The sequence below is a fragment of the Clinocottus analis genome, unplaced genomic scaffold (assembly GCF_023055335.1).
Source record: "Clinocottus analis isolate CAN_PGR_092001 unplaced genomic scaffold, fCliAna1.0.p SCAF_17, whole genome shotgun sequence".
Taxonomy (NCBI): domain Eukaryota; kingdom Metazoa; phylum Chordata; class Actinopteri; order Perciformes; family Cottidae; genus Clinocottus; species Clinocottus analis.
In genome coordinates, this window is record NW_027175898.1 from 10,645,203 (window position 1) to 10,671,293 (window position 26,091).

Genomic DNA, 26,091 nt, shown 5'->3' on the forward strand with positions numbered 1-26,091 from the left:
CCTTCCTTCTCCTTTTTTTTTTAAATTTTGACTCTCCATCTTCGACATGTTTCTCACGTGAGGTCCGCCTAACTTGCAGAGAGCTCTGTGGATGCCGAGTTCAGAAAGAAAAAGAAGGCAGATGCTCTGTCGGGGACTAAGAGAAGAAACTACGCACGTTTGCATCTTTCGTTGAGTGCCTTGCGTTGAGCGGAGCAACACTATGGATCTGTCATTCATGGCGCAGGTGAGATATCTTTCCTCCAATTCGCCGAAAGATGTTTGGCTCGTCTGAACTTTTTATCACATTTGTTCATGTATTTCATGGGCGTGGCTGGTCAACAAGTTCATGTAGCGATTTGGCAATTTCACATTTTCTACACGTCAGAACTCAATTCATCTAAATGTGTTAACGCACTAAATGTAGTTCTGCTTTACTTAACAAATCAATTCCCTGTCGTTAATGGGACTTCGTGGCATTTTATTTCCTTACTGGATCATTCTAGTGGTCTTTTAGTAAATAGTTGACAGTCATCCCTTATAAGTATTGATGGCTTTGGGTTTGTTGTAGTTAACGTGGTTTTATCAGACGTGGACATGCTGTACGTTTGTGTGATTTCGTGTCAGAATCCATTGTACACATGTGACGAAAAAAAAAATCGTTAAAACTTATAAGTTACTTCTCATTATATTTTATTGTAATTCCTATTTTGTTGTATTTTATTTACATTAGTTTGATTGGACTAATATCTTATGGCATAATTGTGTTACTTTGCATATTAATACATTTTAATGTCAATCGATTTTGGCTTCCAGATACAACATATGTTATTGAGCATCTGTTTTGAACATATGGTTTGTTTCCATTAGCTTCTATTGCAGCCCATCATTCCCTCCGCTCTCCCAGTGTCTGGCTGCTTATGGTTTGTCTGGTGCCATCTACTTTGCCATTTTATGCACAACTGCCATTGAAAGGGATCAGGGGGTTAATGTTGCTGCCAATGGCTGTTCTGTGGGCCAAATGCATTCAAATGTTTTTGAATCTGATCCCCCTAAATAGAAAAAAAAACACATTCCCATCCTCGAAAACATTTTGAGCAAAAAAAAGCAGGGCATGAAACCTTGAAGTCAAAACAGTCAAAATGATTTACTATCATAGTAAAAACTTGTAGTGAGTAATATGATACATATTTGATGTCACAATGGTGAAACCGTGTCTTCAAGGACTTGTTGTGTTCTTGTGGGTTTTTTTAAACTTTGGGCATTAGTGCACAGGAATCAGGTTTACTGACGGCAGCACAGTGCAGGAGGCAGACCACTGTCAGCCTTTTCTGTGGGCAGTCAGTTACTCATATTCACAACTGGGAATGGTTGAATACCACAGTGTTTTGAAACCACTCAGCTGGAGCCAGTTCCTTCTGCACTGATGAGGATGCACAGCAGCAAGCTAAACAAACCGTCAGTAATGGTGGAAGACAAGAAGCTGATATTTGAGGTTTTCAGTCAAGCAATTGCGCAACGTTGAAAAACGGATTGTCCAACATGGTTACAAATAACCAAAAATAGATCAAATGTGTCGGAAAAAATAATGTGTTCAGTAAAAGGGGAAACCAAATCACCACGAGTGAAACATCAGTGTAATTAATTTATTAATTCATTAATATTTAGGCTATACAATGAGATTGTGAAAGTGCTCAGAGCAGATGGTGACCCAAAAAAAAATCCCACTAATGTCCTACTTTGTTTTCACACATACAAAAACATTAAAATGACTTCGTGTCATGAGCGGTTAATAAGTTTACATATACGGCAGTATATTGGCAGATTATGCTTCACTTGATGCAACAAAAATGAACTTGCCACCGAATCAGCGCGATTGATTCACTGAAATGGAAGTATATCTGTTCCTTGAGACGTGTGAGCAGCGGATGTCAACAACGGGTTCAGTGTGGATCGGCCGTTTTGGTGGCAGGTGACAGCCATTTAGCGAGAAGTCATAACTCCAATGAGGTTTTGCTTCCAGTTCCCCATGACCCCATCACATCTTACTTATGTCTTGCTGCTCCTCCAGTTTTTTCTTCTCCAGTAGTCCATATTTAAGAATGCACCTCTATCAGAAAGCTAATGGCTAATTTTACTGAGGTGAAATTCGTTCCTGTGCCCCGAGTCACTCTGTAATGGGGACTGTGAATGAAGTCAGGCAAATGTCCCCGGAGTTTTCAACATTGACTTCACAATGGGTGATCTTTTGCCCGTTCATCTCAGCGTGGCTCTGCCGCCTGCAAATCACTTTCTCTCTGAAAGATGACGGATGCTGCCATAACGGTTCTCTCCTAAAGATGGGGAAAGTTTTTTTTTTAAAGAAGTCTAACTTAGAGGACGTGGTTACTGAGGATGAAGAATGAGGAGTCCAGAGGATGTACTGGTCTTTATTGTTGCAGTGTATTTTAAGACCACACATTAAACTCTTTAGTTAAATGTTTTTCTGAATTTAATTTCCTGAAGCAACTCAACTTGGCATTTAGCAAAAAAAATGCATCATGTGTGTACTACGAGTGGCCATTGTTTTGCTGCATGTGCCGCTCTTCTTTTTGCTGAAATGATTGGGTATGATATCGCAGAAGCAATTCTTAATAGTTCTCCGTGGAACAATGTGTATGCTTTTGTGTTTGGTGAATGATTTGCATTTGGCAGCAATGCCTGACTGGTTTGAAATGAAAAAGGGCATACTTCATTAGGCTGAAAGTGGTGGCATCCTCAAGCATTGCAAAACATGGATTAATAGGCGACAATCACAGTGAAGCTTTTGAATACTAAGCTGAAGGGCAATGAGGCAATTTGTTCTGTGTGTTCAAATAGCCTGAATCGAGGAATGTCGGACTAATTTCCCTTAGCTCCTTTGAAATGGATATCAATATTTATGTTTAACTTTAACTCACTTAAACATTAGTTTTTTTTCCAGACCAACTACTGTGATTGTTAATCACACTGTGTACATTATTGCCCCTTGTGTCGCGGTCCAAATTATTAAAATGACAGATGTTAAGGCATAAGAAAATGAGCCAGGGTGTTCGCTGGTTACGAACTGATGTTGGGGTCAAGTTTGATGTGTTGAAGACAGGCTCCGGAGCAATGCTGGGCATTTTGCCAGTCTCATAGATGCTTCAGCTGATCTGATCTGCCACACAGGGAAGCAGAAGCCTTAAGGCTCTGTCTATCCAGTACATAGTGACCCACTGGCCCTGGCCTTTTACTCAGTTTTGCATGTACACACGTGCATGCACATCACACAAAAAATATTGCATTCTTGTGACATTTGATCCCCGTGTGTGACGGAAAGGCAGAGAAAGAAATGTCAGCACAGAAATCTGCACATGTATATCCTTTACGTTACCTTCATGTCTGGAAAGTTAACTATTGAATGGAATGTGATCGGTCTGTTTCCATTGTTTCCATACTGTAATCTCGCCTTAGACGATCTGTCTTTTCATGACAGACCATCAGCATTTCTCATTACTCAATTACTTATTCAGGGGAGCTGTGGCTTTGAGTCATTCTACCTGATAGGGTTGTCAATCTCAGGTCGTCTTAAAAAGGACAGATGAAAGGGAAAGGATGAAGATGGAGGAAGCGATTTACAGCCCCAACACAAACATAGCCATCTGTATTTACCCACAGCAACACGACCAGGAACAGACCGGAGAGGCAAATACGCTTCATTGTGGTGCCACGATAGCACAATACAATAAGTGTTAAAAAGACAAATACATCAGAGAAGATGAGTTCGTAGGTGTCTGCTCCACACTCTCATGCAGTATACAAATGCCAGTTACAACCAGAATGTATTTGTCGTTTGCAATATCATTTGGGAAGGCTACTTCGATTATAAGGTCGTAATAAAACAATTGGACCAAATGAACTGTCATATAAGTGACATATGATCGTAAAAAGACTGGCTGACAACGTGGAAAGAGACATGTTTGTGCACAACTGCCCTGCAGATGAGAAGCCAGATATGGAAATGCAAGTTGAATAGTTCACGGATGAGATTATTTTCCTATTAAACACACTTTATAAAAAAAAGCAGCAGCCACAAGGTCTATATCAAGACCATCTTTGTGCTCAATTGCATAAAGAATTCAATTACATAATCATGTTATCTCACTGTGCATTCTTCACAACCGGGCTCTCCTGTTTAAAGAATAAATCTACTTTTCTCTAAGTGGAGGCTTATAATAATGGCAGACCATCCTTTTCATCACTGGGAGTTCATTTCCCCTCCGGTGTTCAGTTTGCCCTTTCAGCAATTGGTTTTATATTGTGAGAAACTTGCAACAGTCCTCAGATGCTTTCCTCTTTCGTGACCCTGCAGTGTTGTAAACAGGTTGAAAAAAACACTGCTACCTTAAACCGAATCGAAAGAGCTGTTTGCGCACAGATAATCAATGCTTCAAATACACGAAAAGCAGGTGAATCTGTCTGTTAGGTCTGCTTTCTATTTTTAGTAACTTCCCCAGAAATAGCTCTGTGAAGATTCAATGCCAGTGTTATTCATCCTTTTTTTTAAAAATTTAAACCATTACATTTTATTCCTTCATGTATAAGTTCATCATTATTCAGATAAATCAAACTCAAATGTGTGGAATAATGTTAAAAATCAATCTGCAGTTAGTGTGAATAATTGTTTTCTGTGTGGAGAATATGAATATGTGTGACTTCACACAGCCAGCAGGAGCGTTCAAAGACATAATAGGACTGCAAAAGGCTAGTATGTAATGTTAAAAAGTAATCCCTTTTAATGAGGAGAATGTACTGAAGCCTTCAAGTGATGAAGACGTAAGCCTGCTTTTCACAGCAGGGCTACTTCATGGTTTACTCTAGAGAGAGAGAACACACACTGGAGGCAGGAGCATTTAGCACAAACATACTACTTTGGTTGGAGGTTTGCTTTGGATGACTGATTTTTACGTCTTCCTCCCTATAATCAAAACAAAATTTTTTTGAAAAGTAACAGTTTGTGGTTACTTGCTGTTGCTGATAGTGGAGAAAGTCGGGTTGAACAAACAGCCCCAGGTTCAATCCCTTCCTGTTAAAATTAGAAATTGTAACACTCTCCTTGGAAATTGACAAACCACCAGGATGCTGCAGGTCTCTATTTCTGGCTCTGATAACTGTTGAAGCAGGCGCCAAACAGCCTTCTAAACAAATTGACTGTTTGCTAAAACCTTGCCCAGGCAGAGATTGTCCAACCATAACACCCAACAGTAACTAGGCACAGCAGGACTATCAAGCTTGGGATTTCTCTGAAAGATGAAGCGGACATGTGACAAGAACAAAACTGAATATATAAAAGGTTTAGATGGTAGTTTATTCTATTATTTATTTATTTGTGTCTTGCTATTAGATTTGGAGAAGTTGACACTCTAAACAGCCTAAACGCCATCATCCAAGATATAGCGTTACATTTGCCAAAGAAGCAGTTGGTCTTCTTACCAAAGTTAGCTCTATCTTCTTCTTTTTTTAGCACAATATAAAGTATAGTGCCAACTAGTGGATATTTATCATCTCTTCACAGGGTTTCATTGTTTGAAAATGAGTCCTTAAAACGTCAGTCAGAGGCATTGTTTTCAGCGAACTCTCTGAGCTAATGTTAGCATAGAACATGGGAAGGTAACCTCAGGCATGTGTGCCACCGTTGGCACCCAGTAGCTTAGCCAATGGCACACTATCAACAACTGGGCAAGAGTGTCTTTTGTAAATGTCTTAGTCCCCTCTCATCCACATGTCCAATTACCTCTTTCACAGCCTTTGACATTGTGCGGCCTGTTATTTAGGGTAGTTTGATTGATTTGAGAGGATATCAGCATTCTGTATCTGTGCTTGTGTATAATTGCAATGCCCTAATTATGGGAGAAAAATAAAAAAAATTGATTTGGCGTTATAATTAAACTTAATGTACCATATAGATGAAATACCACACATATTAACAAGAAGCTTTAAAAATGTCACTTCATATCAAAAGGTTGCCGACCCCTGGTTTAGAACGAAGGAAAAGCTACAGTTATCGCTTCACAAGCAATAACAATCCTGTCCAGTGCTCATATATTTAAGGCAACACATTTAATGAGAGGATTAATGTTTTGAGGGCTCGCACGTCACATGTTAGCTTAGTTTGCTAGCTGTAGCTGAGCAAATCTGTGAGTGTCTTTTGTCATTTCAGCCTAAAAGATTTAACAATATCTGGCTGGAAATAAGAACCCAGCTTTTGTCTGTGTCTCTCTGAAATCAAACAACCCCATCTGTTGAGGGGTAACCAACCCCGTTACCATTTTCATTGTGTCGTGCAAGAACAAAGAACCTGACAGCCATAGCAACCGCAATTAAGGGCAAGGCGTACTGATATGTGGCTACTGGTTAGATTAGGTGGCACTTGACAGAATACAGGGATGAAAATTATGCGGCTCAGCTGCCACATTACTCTGTAGTAATTTCCCAGTGTCTTTGCTTACAACATGTTTGCACTGCAGACGCAAACATCTCCCATCTTTTATTTGCACCTGAAATGAGTGATGGCATATTGAAAGAAGTCCTGGGGAGTATGAAAGGGAGACTTAATGGACTGTGACAACCAAGTATGAAGTAATAACATCTTTCCCTCATAGACCTAACCCCCCTAACTGCATGCTGCTTCTCATATAACCATGGCTCTGATAGTCAGCAGGTATGAATTATATATTTTCATATAAATAATCTATTTTTAACTCATCCTGAGATCATTTCAAAGCAGCTTTATCCCCGAATTGATATGTTTATGAATTAAACTGAGATTCAATTTTGATAGATATTGACGCATCCTGTTCATCCTTTTTTTTTTTAAACACACTCTACAGTGTTTTTTTTACATTGAAGCGCACATCAAATCTAGCTCACAAGTGGTTCTTTTATTGAAAGCATGGGAGTTAAACAGTGTGCTGCTGCTTCGCTTTTGTGAAGGCTGGCCAAAAGCTGAATGGCAGAAGCTGATTATACACCATCAAGGAGGAAGCAGAGACAAATGATTGTAGTTAAATATCTCCACAGTTGCTGTAATTCATTGAGCTCATTATTAAGCATGTTATTAATCATTAGCTTGCCTAGCATAAAGTAATAAAACCCTATGATCATGGTATGTAGGAAGTCTCCAGCACAGCTTTTTTTAGTTTTCCAGCAGATGTTTCATCCCTGTGTGCAATTTAGTAAATATTTCCTGTAACTACAGAACAGAGAGTGAAACAAATATTATATCTTGTTGGTTGGAACAGAAATTCATCAGACATAATTTAAAGAGGGGCTTTTAGTTTATTTTGGTCTATTGTCTATTTTTGGACAACAGGATTTCTTGTGCAGTTTTTCCACAATTTATGTCATTTTCCGCCCTTCAGCTTTAAAACCCTAGTGGCTTCAAACATTGCCTCTATAATAACCTGCTTTTCTTTTGATCCATTTCACCAGGCCTTACCTTTTGAGTCTGACCTTGGGCTTTGTTCAAAGAAAGCTCCCCTGAAACTAATGATGATGTTCGGACTAGCCTTTTTTCTCCTTCATTTCCTCTCACTCACTTGTTCGATTTGCAAAGAAGTTGAGGTTATATAACATAAAGCACCTTCACTCCCCAAGAAATACTGGTTTCATTAGAGGAACATCTTAAGTTTGAAGTCCAAGGCAAGTGTTAAATGCTTCAATGACAGTCTCAGCATGGAGCTCGGGAACAATCAGACTAAATCTACACAGCATCTCTTTATATTAGATTATGTAACTCCATTCCTAGGAGGACTCGCTGCGTTTCAGTCTGCGTTTCTTGTGTCATAGGAATCTGATTATTAGCCCACTAATGGACAAGTTTAAATTTCCCTGCTGATGAACTGCTCAAAACGTAACTTTACACCTGTCCTCTGAGCTGAAGTATAATGTGTTGCTGCTGATATTTTAGACCATCTAATTTACAGTCCTATTGTTGTCATTTAATACTTACCTCGCTTAATGCTCCACAGCTCTTATTATGTTTTATATGAAACAAATCTGACTGCGACCTTCTCATTTCGGGTGCATGCAACTTTAATGGCCAGATGATGAATCAGGCACTTACAGTCAGTTGTATTACGTATGGAAATCATTTGAAATGCCCGCTGGTATGCATGAGTGGTGGAGAAGTACACTAACTTAGATTTTTCTGAAAATGTTGAATTTTTTATGCTGCTTACAAGGAGTTGTGAATCAATTTGCAGCTGGAGCTTGAAGCTATTTATGCAGACGCGTCAGTGTGTTTTGAGCTAAATAGGCTTCACATAATGTTTTTTCACCATAGTTTCTGTCCTATCAATGCACCAATCTTATTTATGCATTATGATGCACCCTTGAGCTATTTACAAAACATTACCTTATGAGTTTTTTGCTAGAATTTCAGGCATTTTGCTCCAGTCAAAGTGAGTGAATGAGTATCAAGCTTGTGTTGCAACCTGTGGTCCAGCGCAACACTCTGTTGTGCAGTACATCCCATATTCATTTGGGCTTACAGCTACTCTGTACGCATTACACAAACCCCGAGGGTCGATGCTGTGTGGGATTACCATTTACTCACTCAAGTGTAAAAAAAAGAAAAAAACATTGAAACACTTGGATCATTTAGAAGCAAATTCTATTGTGTATTGCTGCTATTACTAATCAACGACTGAACACATTGTAATTGATGCATTTCACACCTGAGTCGTGGCTTTTATGTGATGCCGACAGCATACACACAAACACGCACACATGTACAGGCAAAGCGCTGTCTCCTGGTACCCACCTCATTTCAACCTGTGATATATTGTATATTCATCCCAGAGTGTGAAAGACACAGACATATATTTATTTATGGCCGTGATTTGTGGACAGAGGGCCCTAAACAATGAATGCAGTGCCCTCAAGATCAAGTGTGTGTGTGTGTGTGTGTGTGTGTGTGTGTGGGTGTGTGTGTGTGTGCGTGCATGCGTGTGTGAGTGTGTGTGTGTGTGTTTGTGCATGTAAAGATATGTTATCATACGAACAGGGATTTTTTTCTTTGCAAAGGAATAATCCACATATGATTTTGCTGTTGCGCACATGTGTTTTGTTGCGCCATCCATAAACTACCAAACCTGTTTCTTCTCAATGCCTCACACTGTACATGCACACACACACTAAATAGATGGACACATAGACAAATTGTGATTATCAAATTAATTCAAGACTGAGGGCAAGCAGTGTCAGGGAGCACATGCTGAACTGTTACAGTATTTGAAAACACTAACTAGGCCAACATGGCACTCGCGTGACAAATTCATAATGCACCCCACCCCCCCTTCCTTCTCCCACAGGGAAAATACATACAGCAACCATTCATAAATGCTGATGCCAACCTGCAGCGGTATATACAGTACTGTAGCAGCTACACCAGTGCAAGCTGTAAGATGCTAATTCAATTTTACAGCAGTTGTGTTGTTATGCTGATGAGAACGTACAGACCAAAGAAACAAACAAGCATATTTTGGCATCAACAAAAACTATGCAAGGACATTTTCCTCTTCTTATCCTGGACACCTTATTTGTATCTGTGAGGTATCCGAGAGATTTTCTAACTGCTACTGAAATGTACTAGTTTAAGTGCCGAAATAAGGCAATAAAAAGTTTGCACTATAGTAAACAGAATGTTATTAAGTTTGTCTTAGATCTTATTTTATTTCTGTATCATATTTAAACTTCAATTTAATTGTTTTCCCCAAATCATGACAACCACTTATCAAATGTGTTGATAAGTGGTGAATGCCACAATTTCTCTAAAATCTCGTGTATATAGAGAATGCAATTAAAGAAACGGAATTAACTTCATCATATAGGCTGAGATAAATAGCCAGTTAAAAAAAAACAACATACACTGTCGTATTACAATTGAACCAAGAAGAGTAAACATGGCTTACAGCCTGGTTTCATGAAATACATGAAATGGCCACGACCTGCTTACGACTTACCTGGTTATTGGCTTAATGTGTTCAAATTCTGTGCTGGCACCACAAAAACAGTGACGATGGTAAGTCAATTAGGATCCTTTCTCCGTGGTGGACACACTTTAATTAAATTAAAAGGCATCTACGTGACTATGCAAGGACAGAGCTAGTGACAGACTATTAAACACAGAGAAAGACTAAGGGAAGGGAGGTGGATTGGTTAAACGACTTTCTACGAGGCCATTGTTCAAAACCAGTCGTGTCATGAAGTGTTGTTGTTGTTGTAAATTGACGAGTTTGGGACATTTAGGTGAGGTAGACATTTCTGGCTAATTCGTGCCCATCTACACAAATAAATAGAATATAGTGACTCTATCACGGCGTGCCACGAGACTGAAATGGGACTTAATATGCACTGACAGGTGATGTCATCCTGCATCAACCTAAGCAGTTTTTAATATGCATAGAAACGTTTGAGTATACGTAAAAAAAAAATCTTAATTTTTCCATTGTGAACAGAAATGTATAGTTAAAACCTGCTTGGAATGAGTCTGGCTGTGGGATCCAGCTTTAACAGAAGGGATAATTAATCATGTTTCTCCATGAGATTGCACGTTTGTGGCAGCTGCTCGCAGGCTATTACACAAGAGAGGAAAAGAACAAGGGGGAAATAATTGTAAGGGATTTTTTATATGTAAAAAATAGAGTGGAAAAAAAATACAATACAGGGATAAAGGCCCTGAGGAATTGAAAGTGTTATGCTACATTTTTATTTGACAGAAAGAGTGAGGGTTCAGAGGGGTCTGCCGCAATAGTTGAGGTTTGTAGAACGGGTTGACGCGCACACAATGCACAACAAGAAAGACTGCTGTGTTTGATCGGCTGATCAGAAAAGTTTTTGGCTTTTTTTATTAATAACAAACGTGCAGTACATTTATTCCACACACACACACACACACAAAAAGGATTAAAGAGAAGTTAGTGGAGAAAGTTTGCTGATGCTGCTTAATGAGTGTTTCCAATTTGCAGGTCTTCTAAAGTCGGCTCAGTGTTTGTATCAAAGTTTGTGATTTGGGAATTTTGTATAAAAAAAATTGGCAAATAATAAGCACTGAACAGACTCAGAACAGTAAGCACATAATGATGTCTACATAGTACAGTGTGTGTGTGTGTGTGTGTGTGTGTGTGTGTGTGTGTGTGTGTGTGTGTTTTCAATGCATGATGTATGTGGAAGATGGAGTGAGAGAAATTCCTTCCATCTGGCTATAATTTCTGAATCACTCCTGCTACCTTTCAGTCACATTTCCCTGTGGAGTTTCCTTACAGTACAGAAAGATACAGCACTACAGTGCAAGTCGCTGTGGATAAGAGCATCTGCCAAATACTATACATGTGAATGTAAATATTTAATGGTATGTGGAGTCATGCAGATCACTTTAACTCTGGAACACAGATTAATCAGTCAGCATATTAAGGAGAGAGGTACAGAAAAACATAAATACAAATTGTCATCAAAAAAAAAAGATGCAGAAGCTTCCCAGAGTGTGATAACAATAACTCTAACACTGTATTTAACACTGAATTTGTATATAGTACATGCCCTACGAAGTTAGTATTATCCCTATTACAACTATTGTGTGACCTATACAGGTACACACTGTGTATATACACTCACACACACACACACACACACACACACACACACACACACACACATACACACACACACACACACACACACACACACACACACACACACACACACACGCACGCACGCACGCACACACACACACACACACACAAACACACCATCCCACAGAGGGTGCTACGGGCAGGCAGAAAAGATCAGTCAAAGTAGTCAAAGTAAAAAACAAGGCGAGGAAAAAACGGAGAAGATGAATCCCACTTCTCCTCTTGGCACGACCCACAAGCCGTAAGCGGAGAAGTGGTTGATTGAAGCGCTTGCACCATTCGGGACTCACCATTCCATGTGGGATGGGCCACGTGTATTGACGGAGCCTTGTACAGATGAAAGCACATAAAAACACTGTAATAAGGTTGGAGATGAGGACCAGAGATATGGCAGTCATCAGCAAGTCATCTAGGGAGAGAGAGTTAAACACGAGGCTGACGTGTGGGTGATTTTCATATTATGTGAACACCTATCAGCAATGTCCACCCTGATGGCACATTTGTTGTAGTTCTACCAACAACAGAAAAAGGAAATAATGGGCTGCCAATCTTCAAGAAGACCAAACACGGCCTCCAGCTGGTTGGCTGGAATGAACGGTTTGGGCACAGCAATGGTGAAAAGCAGAGAGAGTATGTGCACACAGGCAAAGAGAAGGTGGAGACACAGTGTAGAGGCGATCTTATCATAGTGACATCACACTGGGGTAATGGTAAAACTAGGAACAGACTCAACGCAGGGTTGGTGAGGAGCAGAACGTCTATGTGCTGATGCTAAACCCAGTTGACACAAGAGATGGAGAAGAAAGGGTCTCATTAGTAACAGCAGACGCCTCTGTGGCTGAAAAGAAACCCAGGGCTACAGTCATTGTTATGGCCCATGCAACTGCTCTGAGCAAAATTAGCGAGCAGAAGTTGGACTTTAGTTGTTGACAACGAGAAGATCATAGCTGAGAAAGACATATACTGCGGGGGCCATTTAAAGCCGCAAAAATTGGTTTATTGCCAATTACGTTTGCACATACAAGGGATTGGGCTCGGGGATTGGTGCATAACAATAAACACAGTGCAATAGTAAAAGCCATAATTAAAAAATAAATGTGAAAACGTATTTTTAATTAAGAGCACGTTAAAATAAGTCGGTTATTTAAGTGTGAGGGGTATAATGAAAGTGAAGAGTTGTGCAGGGATATGTAAATGTCTAATTGTCCTGGAGATGAAGGAGTCAGAGTCAGTGGGCGTCCGGCGCTCTGTTGATGAGTGCAGACGGGAAGAAAGTTATATAGATGATAAGTGTGAAAAAGTTACGATACAAAATGTCATTTAGAAAGGAAAGAGTGAACACGAGTTGCTACACTTCTTTAGGAGATGACTTTTCTGCCTCCTTGAGATGAGGGCGAGTTGTAAGGTCAGTCATAAAAAGGTCGGACCGCAACAAGCTAAAGAGACGCGAGACAACAACGAGAGCTCTAGCACACAAAACCTTAAAGGTTGAAGAGGAGGGCAGATCTCTTGTTTTGGAGAGGGGAAAGTGTTGTGAAGTAAAGTTGAGGTTGGGCTGTGATGCTCATGCTGCCATTCTGTTAATGTGATGATAGAATTCAATCTGTGTCGTTATTCAAATTCAACTGTGAGGAAGACACACTTTAATCCTACTTTTAGCTCCGCAGTATTAATAGAGCTAAATCTATTACATCCTTCAAACAGTAGCTTTCTTCTTTGCAAATACCAAACCAAAGGACGTGCAGAACAGCGAGATACTGAAAATAGTCTGCAGAGCAAATGAACATATTTGTATTATGAAGCAGTTAGATATAATCACCCTTTGCAGGAAGCATATTATTGTGCTGACACTTTGATGCTGTTAAATTTCTATTTCTATACTGTATGAGACACAGATTGCAGATTTAAAATATTGAATATCTTCAACAGTGATCCAGATTTAGATTCATAAACGTGGCAACTCAGCAGCAAAAACAAGATTTAGTTGGTGGTCGGGCTAAAAGGAGAGCTTTTTATTTCCCATGGGGGTGTTTTCTGCTTGCTCTGCCTCGTAAGAGAAGGTGCGAAGCAGGGCCGACCCTGCTGCACCTCACCCTGAGCAAAGTCTTACATGAGTGGAGATTCAATTAAGGGCTTCCATCTCTTCGCCTGAAATGTATCTGTGCTGCACCGTGAATGAGCAGGCATGGATGGAGCAGCTGACGCCACCAGCAGATACAAAATGAGAGCACGGTGATCTTTTTTTTTACCCACTCAGGCACCTCAGATACCTCGGATACATTACCGCCCTCAGGTTTATTAATGACGATGATTTGACTGATTTTATTACAGAACAAATCTTCTGCAATTAAAATACGCGTAGTTAGATATCTTTTTAACAGGCCGTTTGGTTTTATATTGGTACATTTTGACAAACTACAGCATCAACTCTGCTCTCATTATTTCCAGCGCAAAGCAAGGCTGCTGTTCCTATATTTAACCACGACAAGTTAAAGAAAACTGCAACCATTTGCAGAGAAAAATCTGATATGATCTTCTGTTTTGTTTCCCAGCTTGCTTTCAGAGATGATTTTCTCACTTCAATACATTCTTTTTGACCTATTTGTTTGCAGGGTCAGTGGTAATGTTGCATGTTTTCTTCTTGAACTTCAAAAGAGGAGAAATCCTTCACACTCTAACCTCCGATGCTGTACTTTTATTTTTCATTCTGCATGATCTAAAGATTTCAGGGACATTGGCTGTATTTTACAGCAGTGATTTACTACGGTTTTAAATTCAATGCATTGTGTCAAAACTCCAGGGATGAACAAAGAGCAGAGCCTTGACATTAAGCCTATGCACATTTTAATTAGGAGTTAATAAACAAAAGGCAACCAGAGACGTCCAAACAACAGGCTTTTTAAGCCAGGAGACAAACAGAGATTCACGGCCACGCGTGCATAACACGTACATCGTGTTGTGTGTCACCAGCGCAGGTGAGCTGAATCTTCATGAGGAACTCCTCCCGCAGGCTCCTGCAGGAAGAGGCTCTCCTCAGAGTGGGGGTGCATGACAATTACCTGAATCGCATCCATATTTTGCACCCACGTCAATGGCATGTGTGTTTTTTTAATCAAATAATTATTTGCATCGTTTTTCATTGACATTCTGTTTGTCAATTGATTATTTCATAACTTAGGTTGTGATGAGAATACATTTTAGAATTCTGGAAATATTGCAAATATTTCACAAATGTGTTTCTGCACAGGGATTTTAAGCCTCACATGTGACTGCACCTGAATTTAAGTCCCTTAAATTCTTTATTACATATATACATATAACAGACTCTCGCCTCTTCATTGCTATAATATTATTTACGGTACACATTAAGATTAGACAGAAAATTACACAGATAATGAGAAGAAAATGTTGATGGTGAATCAGAAAACATGAAACCTCGGAGTATGTTTCTCGAGTTCAGTATAAAACTGCAGTTATATTGTGAGTTGTCTCATCAGAAAACTGATTTTGCCATGAATAAAGTCAGTTTCCTTACCAGCCATGAACATGTGAGATCTAACATGTGACTCTACTGGGTGTGTTTTAATTGAAATTGCTCACAATGTAAAATACATGAGCTCTGCATGGAGATTTTGAAGTGGTGTGTGACATTGCACACGAGGAAATCTCTTTTGCTATAGCATGACGTGTTCTTTGGTGTAAACTGTACCATAGAACACATGCTGCTGCACATAATCCAGTGTATGAATATTTAAAATATCTGCTCCAATAAATAATAAATGGCCCCCAGGCTTTGGTGAAAAACATTTTTTCTTTAGATTTTGACAAGTATCTCAAAATAAAGGTGGGAATGGTTAATGAGTAAAGTAAAACATATGTTGAAATAAAACAGGGATTTATTGTAGTGCAGGGATTTGGCATTGTGAGAGAAGCGTTTTCATCATTTATCAACCTGTAAACGGAGTTAAACGCCATGATTTCTTTTAAAAAATGAAGATGCCTCAGGAAATGCGTTGCATATCTTTGATTCTCTTGTAATGTATGACAAGATATTCACCAATATAGTCATCTAAATAATGGAAAACATTTGGAAGTACTTTTAAAGCTGACAGTTTGACACTGTATCTTTGATCTGAGCTTCTTAATTCCTTTTTTTTGGAGAGAAAATCTTGATGCACCTGCAAGGAATAACGATAAAATCTTGACTCTTCAAAATGTAAAAGTCTTTCAACTTTCCAGCTCCACTTATTCCTTCGCCCTCCTCAATGACAGTTGTCATGTTTGGTTTCAGGATTTCTGTCTTTATTCCTGTGTGAACTAACTCTTTAAAGCTTGGCGTGTCACAGAGCAAGACTCAGATATATGCATGTCAAGAGTGAGATGCTCGGACAATAGAAACTTTAGCTTTGCAGACACACACACACACACACACACACACACACACACACACACACACACACACACACACACACACACACACACACACACACACACACACACACACACACACAGCCTCAGCCCCTTTCACTCCTGCTTGTCACTTGAAATTCCTGCCTCTGTAATCATCTGGCAGGAATATGAAACCACTCTTTGTTTGTGGTGGATTTTAATGTTTAATGTTTGCTGACGAGTTTAGTTTTATATTAACTCTCAAGTCATCACGCAACTGCTAATTAGTAGCATCAGCTCCAGAGGTGAACATGCAGTATTACCTCCACTTGTCATGTTTTAAAGAAATATTATTTGACATGCCTTTATGTATTTTCTCCTATTTGTTGTACTGCTTTGAGTGCCGATAATGGAACGAAGAAAATCACATTGAGGTCAAGTACACCACTGAGAAAAGAAGCATGAAGATGATACATTTATCCTTCATAATATCCCAAAAATATAATAAACTTTCCCCTGTGCTTCTTAATTTCCACCGAGCTGACAGATTGACATGCGTGTCAAGCAAGGATCACTTGGGCTACATTTGTTCGACTGAATCATAAGATTTATTGAAAAATGCTGCTGGGCTGCTGAGACAGGGAAAATCAATGAAAGCACAGCTGTAAATCTGACCAGAAAGAACCAGGACTTAAAGTGCAGGGCTCACCATTCCTGTGCGGGTGAACAAGCCTCCTTAAAACCTTTGTAAATCTCCCACCAGATTTATGGAAACACTAGGTGTATACTGTATAGTACGGTACAGACCAAATCTATTGTTTTTACCAATTCGGCGCTATATTGTGAAAGGAGCATCTACTTTATTTTCTTCAAACCACCAATTTACCACATACAGGATTAATGAGATTGTCCTTATTTCCCAGATTTTTGGGATTACTTAGGGCAGTAAAGGAATCAGCAAAGCATCTACCCGGCAGGATGCAGCCATTTAAAAAAAAAAAAAAAAGCAGTGATTTCTTAACTCCCAAGTCCACCCATGAATTAAACATGAGATATTGTGTTCAGTGATTCTCTTACAGCACCACTGTGATACCACAGCAGGAGTTTTAAAATATGATATTTCTCTGACCCGTGAGTCTGCTAACACTTTTTTTCTGACATAGATTATTATCTTAGAAGTCAATATTGTTAGAAGTCATTATCGTCATTTTACTAAAATAAGATTGTAGGTAAATAGTTTACAATGTGCATTAATGCAGCAGGTTGAATCTACAGGTGACACACACAGCTGGTAGCATCAGTGTGTGTGTGTGTGTGTGTGTGTGTGTGTGTGTGTGTGTGTGTGTGTGTGTATGTGTGTGTGTGTGTGTTTTGTTATTTCAGAGAACATTTTGACATATAAAAATGTCACAAAAAGCAGAGGTAAATAATATCATTATGATGGCTGAATTCCATTGAACTGCTTTATTTTCAGGGCCCTGGTATTGTGCATGCTGGCTCACTGTCACATTGTCAAGGTTCAGTGAGGCACTTGCATGAAGCTGAGCCATTGCTACTGTTTTCAGTAACACCTGTGCTTTTCCAACCATAACAAAATGTCAAAATGTCTGCTGTGAGAGGCCAATTAATGTTTGGAGGGTGATGTGTTTAATACAATATTATCACGGCTCCGTAGTGAACTCAGTCATTAGCTTTTTTTTGCAACATTATTTTTATGAATATTGTTGGGAAAGTGGCGATGCGGCATCAAAAAGGTTGAAAAAAAAGGCAACGTACAAGGACAAATATACTGCCTGACATTTATTTTGGAAACCATGGTGTATTTCAGAAGTATGTTGTTTTCAAAGCACTGCAGCAGTGATCATAAATGTTTTCCAACTTGCATGAGCCACAGTTAATCTCCCACTCCGTGAAACCACTGATATCCCGGGACAGATACGTCTGGACAGCAGCGACGATGAAACAGATACTGCACAAACCTTCAGGCATGAGTACGACTGCGTAGTGCGGTGAGGACGAAAACTTTGCCCTTGAGAGTGAACTCCTTTTCTAAACAGGGCGAGCACTGTCCTTAATTTGATACACAGGGAACTTTTTTATATAACAGCTGTGAGTTTCGTTCATTTCAATACCAAAAATGAATCCAGAAGTCAAATCTTTGAAATCAGTACATTTGCAGTAGCTACCATACAACACTGATTCTTAAAGTGCAACGTGCTTCATGACTGAAGTTTCACTTCAAAACCAAAACTGGATAAAAATCCATAAAAGAAGCTAAGATGACTTCACATGGAGACAAAGCCCGTAGTCAATAGAGCAGAGATGGTTGTGACAGTTGGAAAAATCAACAGCTGTGTGTTTTTGCTGATTGTACGAATTAAGTCGAACACAAAGCAGGTGTCCGCCTCTCTGTGCCTGCCTTCTCCGTTACAATTAGTTCTCTCGAGAACTCCTGGAAGTTTCCCCTCCACAAAGACACTAGTATCGATTTTGGGATTTGACCTCATATTATCTCTGAGTGCGGAAAAACTAGTTGTTCGCTTTGATTTCGTCCTCACAGCCGACGCTTGAGTGCTTTTGTGGGTAGGTATATATTTTGGTTTCCCCACTACCCAAAGACATTTATTTGAGCTTTGCTTGTTTGTTCCAAAGCCATTTCACTGAGCACTTACTGGTGGCGATATCCCACAGGAGGCAATTACAGTCCATTCTATTTCACAATTACTGTGATCACCCGTGTGGCACAGCTCGACGAATAACCAGCAGCAACAGCTGGGACGAATAAATCAAAGGTGTGAGAGCAGAGCAGGTGGAATTGTACATTGAACAGAGCTTCACTGTATCGTCTTCCATATATTGGGGTTTTCCTGTGTGAAGTATTGCACAGGTGCATCATTCAGAGCCAATGAGGTGTGAAATATGCAAGTCAGGGGTTTTCTCTGGTGTTGCTAAAAGGAAGATAGCTGTTTTCCGTATGCTACACACAACTGAATGAAACAGTTGTTTATTTTGAATCCCATTCATTTCACTCAATGCCGACAATATGAAATAAAAAACGTAAAGATTCAGATTGTAGTTTTAAAGAAGCAGAACCCTAACCTTTTTTTTTCTCAATAGCTTTAATTTGAACTAACATCTTCTGCTGGAAAAGTCCCTTTTGAAGATTTGTGCTCATGGTACGTTCGTCCTTCAGAATTAAGTGATGGCAGTCACCATGTGGTAAACAGACTGAGCTTGTAGAGTGCTTTTCTAGTCTTCTGACCACTCAAAGCTCTTTAACAACCATTCATCCATTCACACACTGATGGGAGGAGCTACCAATCCCGCCACTTTCTAAATGTTTAAACATTTACCACCATGATGTTGGTCAGGAGGCTCAATTCTCTGCCACGAGTTACGCTTACGCTGGAAATGTGTGTACGGTTTCCAAGAAACTTTGGTCATCAGAATACTTTATTACTGAAGTCATCCGTGTATGTCCACGAGCATGAGTCTCCTGTTAGCAATGCTTACGGTATAACCTTCATGGAATGTATAAGTAGTCAGATGCTTTGGGATGCTCCTCACCGAGGTCTCTATTTCCTCTCTTTTCCATTAACACTTAACCGCTTGTTCCGCAATAACCACATGAGAGATGTGAGCTTGGATGACTGGATGGAGGAGAATGTCTCATGAAAAATGATGATACACTACTGACATGTCATCCAACACCATCCCTGCCAAAAATTGTGATAAATCAAATATTTAGATGCAGTCTTGCTACTGGAATATGTTTACATACACTCCCAGTATCCACTTCATTTGATATGGTACACTTCCCCATTTGTGAAAACAGCTCAATCCTGTGGACAATGAGTTACTTATGAATAAAACATTTGAATATAAAGAATGCAGACAGGGTTGAGAGCTTCAGTTATGGTCTGAGTGAATGGGAGATTAAGATGGATGCAACTTTGGATGCAGGTTGCCAACATTGTGGTGTCTCCAGGTCACAGTGCGGTGGGATTTTGATCAATTAGAAATCAAATCAACAGCATGTTTATTTAGTTGGCCAGCTTGAGTTAATCGTATAGTTCAATGTAACAATGTGCTGTATGTCTTTTTTTTTTAATGAGTCAACACTTCTTTGAGTTGGTCAAATCTAATATCCTCACGGAAGTTTAAAATGAAATTGTTTTTTGTTATTCACTTTTTTTACTTTAATGAACACCTCTTCAGCTCAAGGACCTGGGGCAGTTGCGCACATCACAACAAACAATAAATAAGCATATGCTAAACATGTAGCAACATATTCATCCTGCATACAGACATAATTGGAAGAGGCTCGGCCTAAAGCTCATCATAACCAATTTTATCTAAACTAAACACAATTTCAACACAAAACAAGTAAGTCAGCATACACACGCTAAAGGTGCATACACACATAGTGCTGATAGTGATTGTGCTAATGCTACCCACACAAACATATGTCCTTATAAGACTCCAACGGAATAAGTCTGATCCACTCTCAACCAAAACTCTTTGAACTAGCAGCCAAAAAAAATGATAAAATAAACTTCACTAACCATGAATTATGTCTTAACTTTGTTTTTATGTTTGAACATTGTTTTTTAATGGCGAATCAATACTGCTAATTGCTACTCAAATGTCTCTGTATCATCTTTGAGTCCATTCCAGCTGTAATTTACACAGCATGGAGGAGTACTTCCACCCGCATTCCTCCAGCATTGAACAACCTATTTCATTGGTGGAGACATGGTCTATGTCTCCACCTGGTGCATTAATTGGAGTATTGCACTCATCCTAATAGCATTTCCTTGAATACAGGCATACATTGGTAAAATAAAAAAAAAGATCAATTGGTTGTTTTTCTGAGATTCTTTCTTTTATGCTGTACTCCGTCTTAATTACATACGCTCAGTAATATAAATGCAGATAATTACACCCCTGCAGTTTTATTTTTATTATGATACCAAGAGCAGGGGCTTGAGTCAGGAGCTAAAAGAATTTAAGAGGTGATCAGTCACTTTTTTGTTATATTAGTTAATTTGTAGTTTGGCATCAGTGTCTCAGACTCTCATTGATGCTCATTGCAAATAGTCTACCGTCTACAAGGGATATGTGTATGATTCATTTATATGAATCAGCTCATAATAAAGAAATGTGTAAATGGATGAAAAGTACATATGAGATGGAGTAGCAGTAAGAATCAACAGTTAATGGGTGACGAGCGGGGAGACCCAGGTTGCTGGACTTCATCATGCTCATGTGAACAGCAAGTGCACCACGATGTGTCATGTCATTATTCACCACCGGGGGCCAATGAGCGGAGAGCAGCAGAATGCTTTCAAAACAGTGTTTTCCCCTGAGAGGGAAGGCCTGACGTATGTGTGCTAACATCTTTGTGTGTATATGAGAGAAAGAGAGGGGGATGAGAGAGAGTGAAGGTGAGCAAATGAGCAAGCAAGACCGAATTTCTTTCTTCATTCTGCCGAAGTATTTTTAGCATCATCTTTCAACATCTTCAACAAAATCTGTTTTCCAATCTGAGTGTGGTACGGGTTTCTCATCATTTCTTATCGTCAATCATACCCATAGACACACATTCACACACACGCACGCACACAAAAGCATTCAGTTGCTTGAATGGCTAACCTACGCAGGGTGCCGAACGTCCCAAGCAATAAATAATTTTCACTTGCCACATCTAAAATATTCATTTCATATTAATCAAGCACTGCTTCCTAAATACACACACACACACACACACACACACACACGCACGCACACACACACACACACACACACACACACACACACACACACACACACACACACACACACACACACACACGCACCAAGGTGTGACCGTGCATGCCTATGTGGGAAACCTTGTAACCATTAATGATGTCGTGATGCAGCTACTTCTCTTTTCTTTTAATATAGCACTCAGACTTGCTACTGCACGACTGTATGAAACAAGCTGCCGTGCTATGATTGTCAGGGAAAGGCCAGATTTGTACTCCCTGTACTAGGAGTGTAAAGTGTTTTTTTATTATTATTTTAATGGTTGCTCTTTTTTGAGCAAACCAACCAAATAAAAAAAGTCATTAAAACATTATTGCCATGTTAGCGACTTTATGATGCTGGCACAGCAGTACTTTGAGCTAAACGCCAACTTCAGAATGCTAATATCACGCTAACACACTAATATTTAACAGATATAATGTTTGCCATGTTCCCACATTGGGATTTCTTTCGGGTTTTTTTCCGTAGTTGTTCATGACCCATTGTACAAAAAAATGTCAAACTGGATCTGATGATGTTTCAAAGCTCTCTCCGTAGGTCGACTTTAAGGAGCAACATTCTGAAGAAGAAATGCTGTATTCTTGATGTTGTGCGCTCAAAAGTAGTCAAATTTTAATATAGTCTAACAGTATTCAAATTAGGATCATTAATTACATTTTAAACAAGGAAAATACAGAGGACAAGTAGCTACCCTCTAATAGCCAGTTATTGGAAAAGCAAAACTTGCACGAAAAACCAGAAGTGCGATGTTTTACTTCTCTCCGTATACTCTCTCCTTTAAATGCAGGGTAACAAAAAGTGAAAAATGTAAACTTTCCTCTTGACTTTTCCTTCTCCTCCTCCTAGATCCCAGTCATGACGGGAGCCTTCATGGACTCCTCGCCCAATGACGACTACAGCGGCGAGCACTCGCTCTTCAACTCCTCGGCCAGTGTCCACGCCGCTGCCTGTTCCGCCTCGGTGAACGGCCAGCAGGATGAGTCGCAGTCCATGTCGAGCGATGCCATCTGGCTATGGATCGCCATCATCGCCACCATCGGAAATATTGTAGTGGTTGGGGTTGTCTACGCCTGCACCTTCTGATGAATACATGCTTGCAAAGACAAACGCGCACATACACACATTGAGTTTTGCGGAATTTTGGACCCCTGAGCGAAGCAAAGCTTTGTAGAAAGACACCTTTTTTTTTCTCTCGCTCTCTCTCTCTCTCTCACTCTCTTTCTCTCTTGCACTTGGCTTTTGGATATGTTTGAGTCCCTAAGGGTATGAAAGTTGTAAAACTAGACAATGACATATAGACTTCTATATTTCTTTGTCAGAGCGGAAGACTGTGACTTGGCTGCATTCGTCAGCACCAAGCCTTTTTTGGAGGCTTCAACAAGCAGTTTGAAAAGTAGCGTTTGTATCCGACAGCTCTTTAGTTAAAAACAGAAACATCAGACCTGCGCTCTCAACCAAGAATCAAAGGAACATGTTTTTTTTTTCTTTTGAGCTAAGTTTGTTTCCATGTTTCTCCTTAGACAACACCCTCATTATAATGCAGAGATGAGAATGGAGATTAAATGGGGCTTAAGATTCAGGTGGATCCAGGCCATCTTAAACATCCTCCAGATAGCTGCTTAACAATTTAGGGCGCTGCTGTTTAATTATGCGGCTGAACGGAGATGGTACGTCTTAAAACATTTAGAAAGTGGCGGGATTATGTTCATGCCAGGCAGCCCTGAGGCCCTGAACGTAGGAGCTCATTCAAGGACGAGTTGGTGGATGAAACACGGACATCATCAGTGTACATAGCATCTAAACTATTTAACTGACAGAAAACCAAAAACTAACATTTTTAAAATCTAATAAAAATGATTTCTGCAATGCTAACTCAATTACACACAATGAATTACTTTATGATTAGATACATGGTTCAAAACTAAGTCAGCCTGTTTGAAATGGATGTTCTTATTGTCAAATACTTAGAGTAATATTCTCCAGGGATTTTAAGATATTGCATCGTTGCGGTCTGTTGAGTCCTGTTTAGCTATTACATACAGATGTTAACAGAAAACAATTTTAAAAAAGCACAAGATGACTTAGCTTACATTACTGACTGCACCTAATTATTTTTCATAGTTTGTTTGTTTTCTGAAAAGTACAGCTTGTAAAAGTATTTCTTATCACTCAGAATTAATACTGTGGGGTAAATGTTTGTGTTCAAAAGTAATTTATCACTGACCAGATACGTAATGGACTTTGTGATAAATGTATAGCAATGTGAGGAGGGAGAGGACGCCTCATTTTGAAATGAAATGTAGTCATATATCGAGCTGTCTCAATTTGTCACTGTTTAGTATATTTGCTTTTATTACTGGGGAATCTGGAGGCAGCTGTCTCCATGGCAACTAATCCTTGTCCTAATTGGACGCAACAACTTTTCTCTGCAGCTTAAGAATCAACCTGCAGCCACTAATGCAATTTGTGCTCTTTATTCTGAGCATTAAAAATTGCTTGCACACAAAGAAAATCACAGCAAACGTATACTGCATTGACACAAATATGACTGGAAACCATTATTTATTTATTTTTTACTTTGTTAATTAATTGTGCTTTGCTGAGACCGTTTTATTTACATTGTATTTTATGAATGAAAGCTACCATAGGAGAATTAATAATATAATAATTTAGTTTTTCTGAAGTCAGTGAATCATTTTATTTTTTATTGACAAACTGGCTGATCCATATATTTAGGCAGAGAGAGAGAGAAATAGAAAGAGGGTACTTTTTTGGCAAACTTATTTCTTCTGGGATTTAGGAGTGACTCAATCATTCTGCTCTAGGTGAAAAGATATGAACCTGTCTCGTAAACACAATACTGTACATGTTCAAATGTCCATACACTGCAGAGAACAATATCTGCTTCCTGTAGCAACTGTACCAATGTAGTCTTATTATGACTTCTGCAATGTTCAAAGAAGGACTTTTCAAGCCGGTTATTTTTATTAAATGGTTGGTGTAGAAATACTGTATTTAGACATGTTGTAAACCACATACACAATGCTCCTTTTGTAAAGACATATGCTGCAAATAAAATTTCTGTAATAATGCATTTGAGTTTTTCTCTGTTGACAAAAGAGGCACAGAAACAGTTCCTCTGGACCGTAAAGTGTCATGGGAAGAATTGTTTACGGGAAACAATGCAAACCGTTGGCTTTGTTCACAGTGATGCAAGAAGGTATTTCAGCTCCATGTCCTCACTGCCTAAATCACCTGACGTTGATCTTGGTGAAGCCAACCCACTGAAAGGCGGCACTAGTTGCTGCCAAGCCACCAGGTGAGGTTGATGCTAAACTTAGATGGCACCATCTGTCATTCTGACACAGGAACAAGTAGTTTAGGATGGATTCAAGCCTCTGTGGACCCCTGCTCCCCTCTGTCGCTCTCTGTCTTCATATTTGTTTTGCTGAATCAACAGACTGTTAGAGAAGTTACACAATGTTAAAATGATGCAAGATGATGCATGAGGGTATTTCTGCATACAGTTAATGTTCTTTCGTTGGAGGTTCTTATGCGCAAACATCAGCTTGCTAACATGTTCACCGAGGTCCAATGTTTACTTTCATCGTCTTAGATGGTAAGTAGCACTACACACAAGTCCAAGTACAGATGAGGTTGCTGGGAGTCATGTGCATATTTCAACGTGATAAAACCACTAGATGCAAACTTAAGGGAAAAGTAAGGACAATTTATCATGAGGGTAACGTGCATGTTTCTACCAAATGTTCGGGAATCCAGAGATGTTGAGAGGTTCACAGAATACATTTTGACCTGTTGATGGCGACAGAAGGATGTCAGGATACATTCATTATGCTTCACTAGACACCATGTATAAGCTGTGTCAGGACTGGGTGTGAGAGGCAGAGACTCAGGAGCAGAGCAAACAAACAGCAGGAAAGGTGGAGGGCAAAATCCAAAAGGTATTTGACAAAACAAAGATAAAGACTGGTACGGGAAACAAACACAAAACTACCGCTACAGCTCGACCGGGAAGTACATACACAGGAGACAAAGAAGACAATCCTGCAACTGACAAGGGAAAGACACAGACTGAGTACACAGGGGAATTAGTGTTAGATTCATAGTTGAGACATTTCACAAAAAAATGTCAACCTGCCTGGAGGAAGAGTCAAGGGATCCATCCTCTGGGATATGAATGTTTGTGCAAAATTTTATGGCA

General features: G+C 39.5%; 1 protein-coding gene across 1 annotated transcript; it reads left to right on the forward strand.

The window, feature by feature from the left end:
* LOC137787961 (uncharacterized protein C14orf132) lies at nucleotides 1-24,933 on the forward strand. Its single transcript, XM_068580739.1, has 2 exons — nucleotides 1-226; nucleotides 22,716-24,933. Exons 1-2 carry the CDS (start codon nucleotides 203-205, stop codon nucleotides 22,950-22,952), a joined length of 261 nt encoding a protein of 86 aa, XP_068436840.1. The 5' UTR covers nucleotides 1-202; the 3' UTR covers nucleotides 22,953-24,933.
* Nucleotides 24,934-26,091: the final 1,158 nt, after the last annotated feature.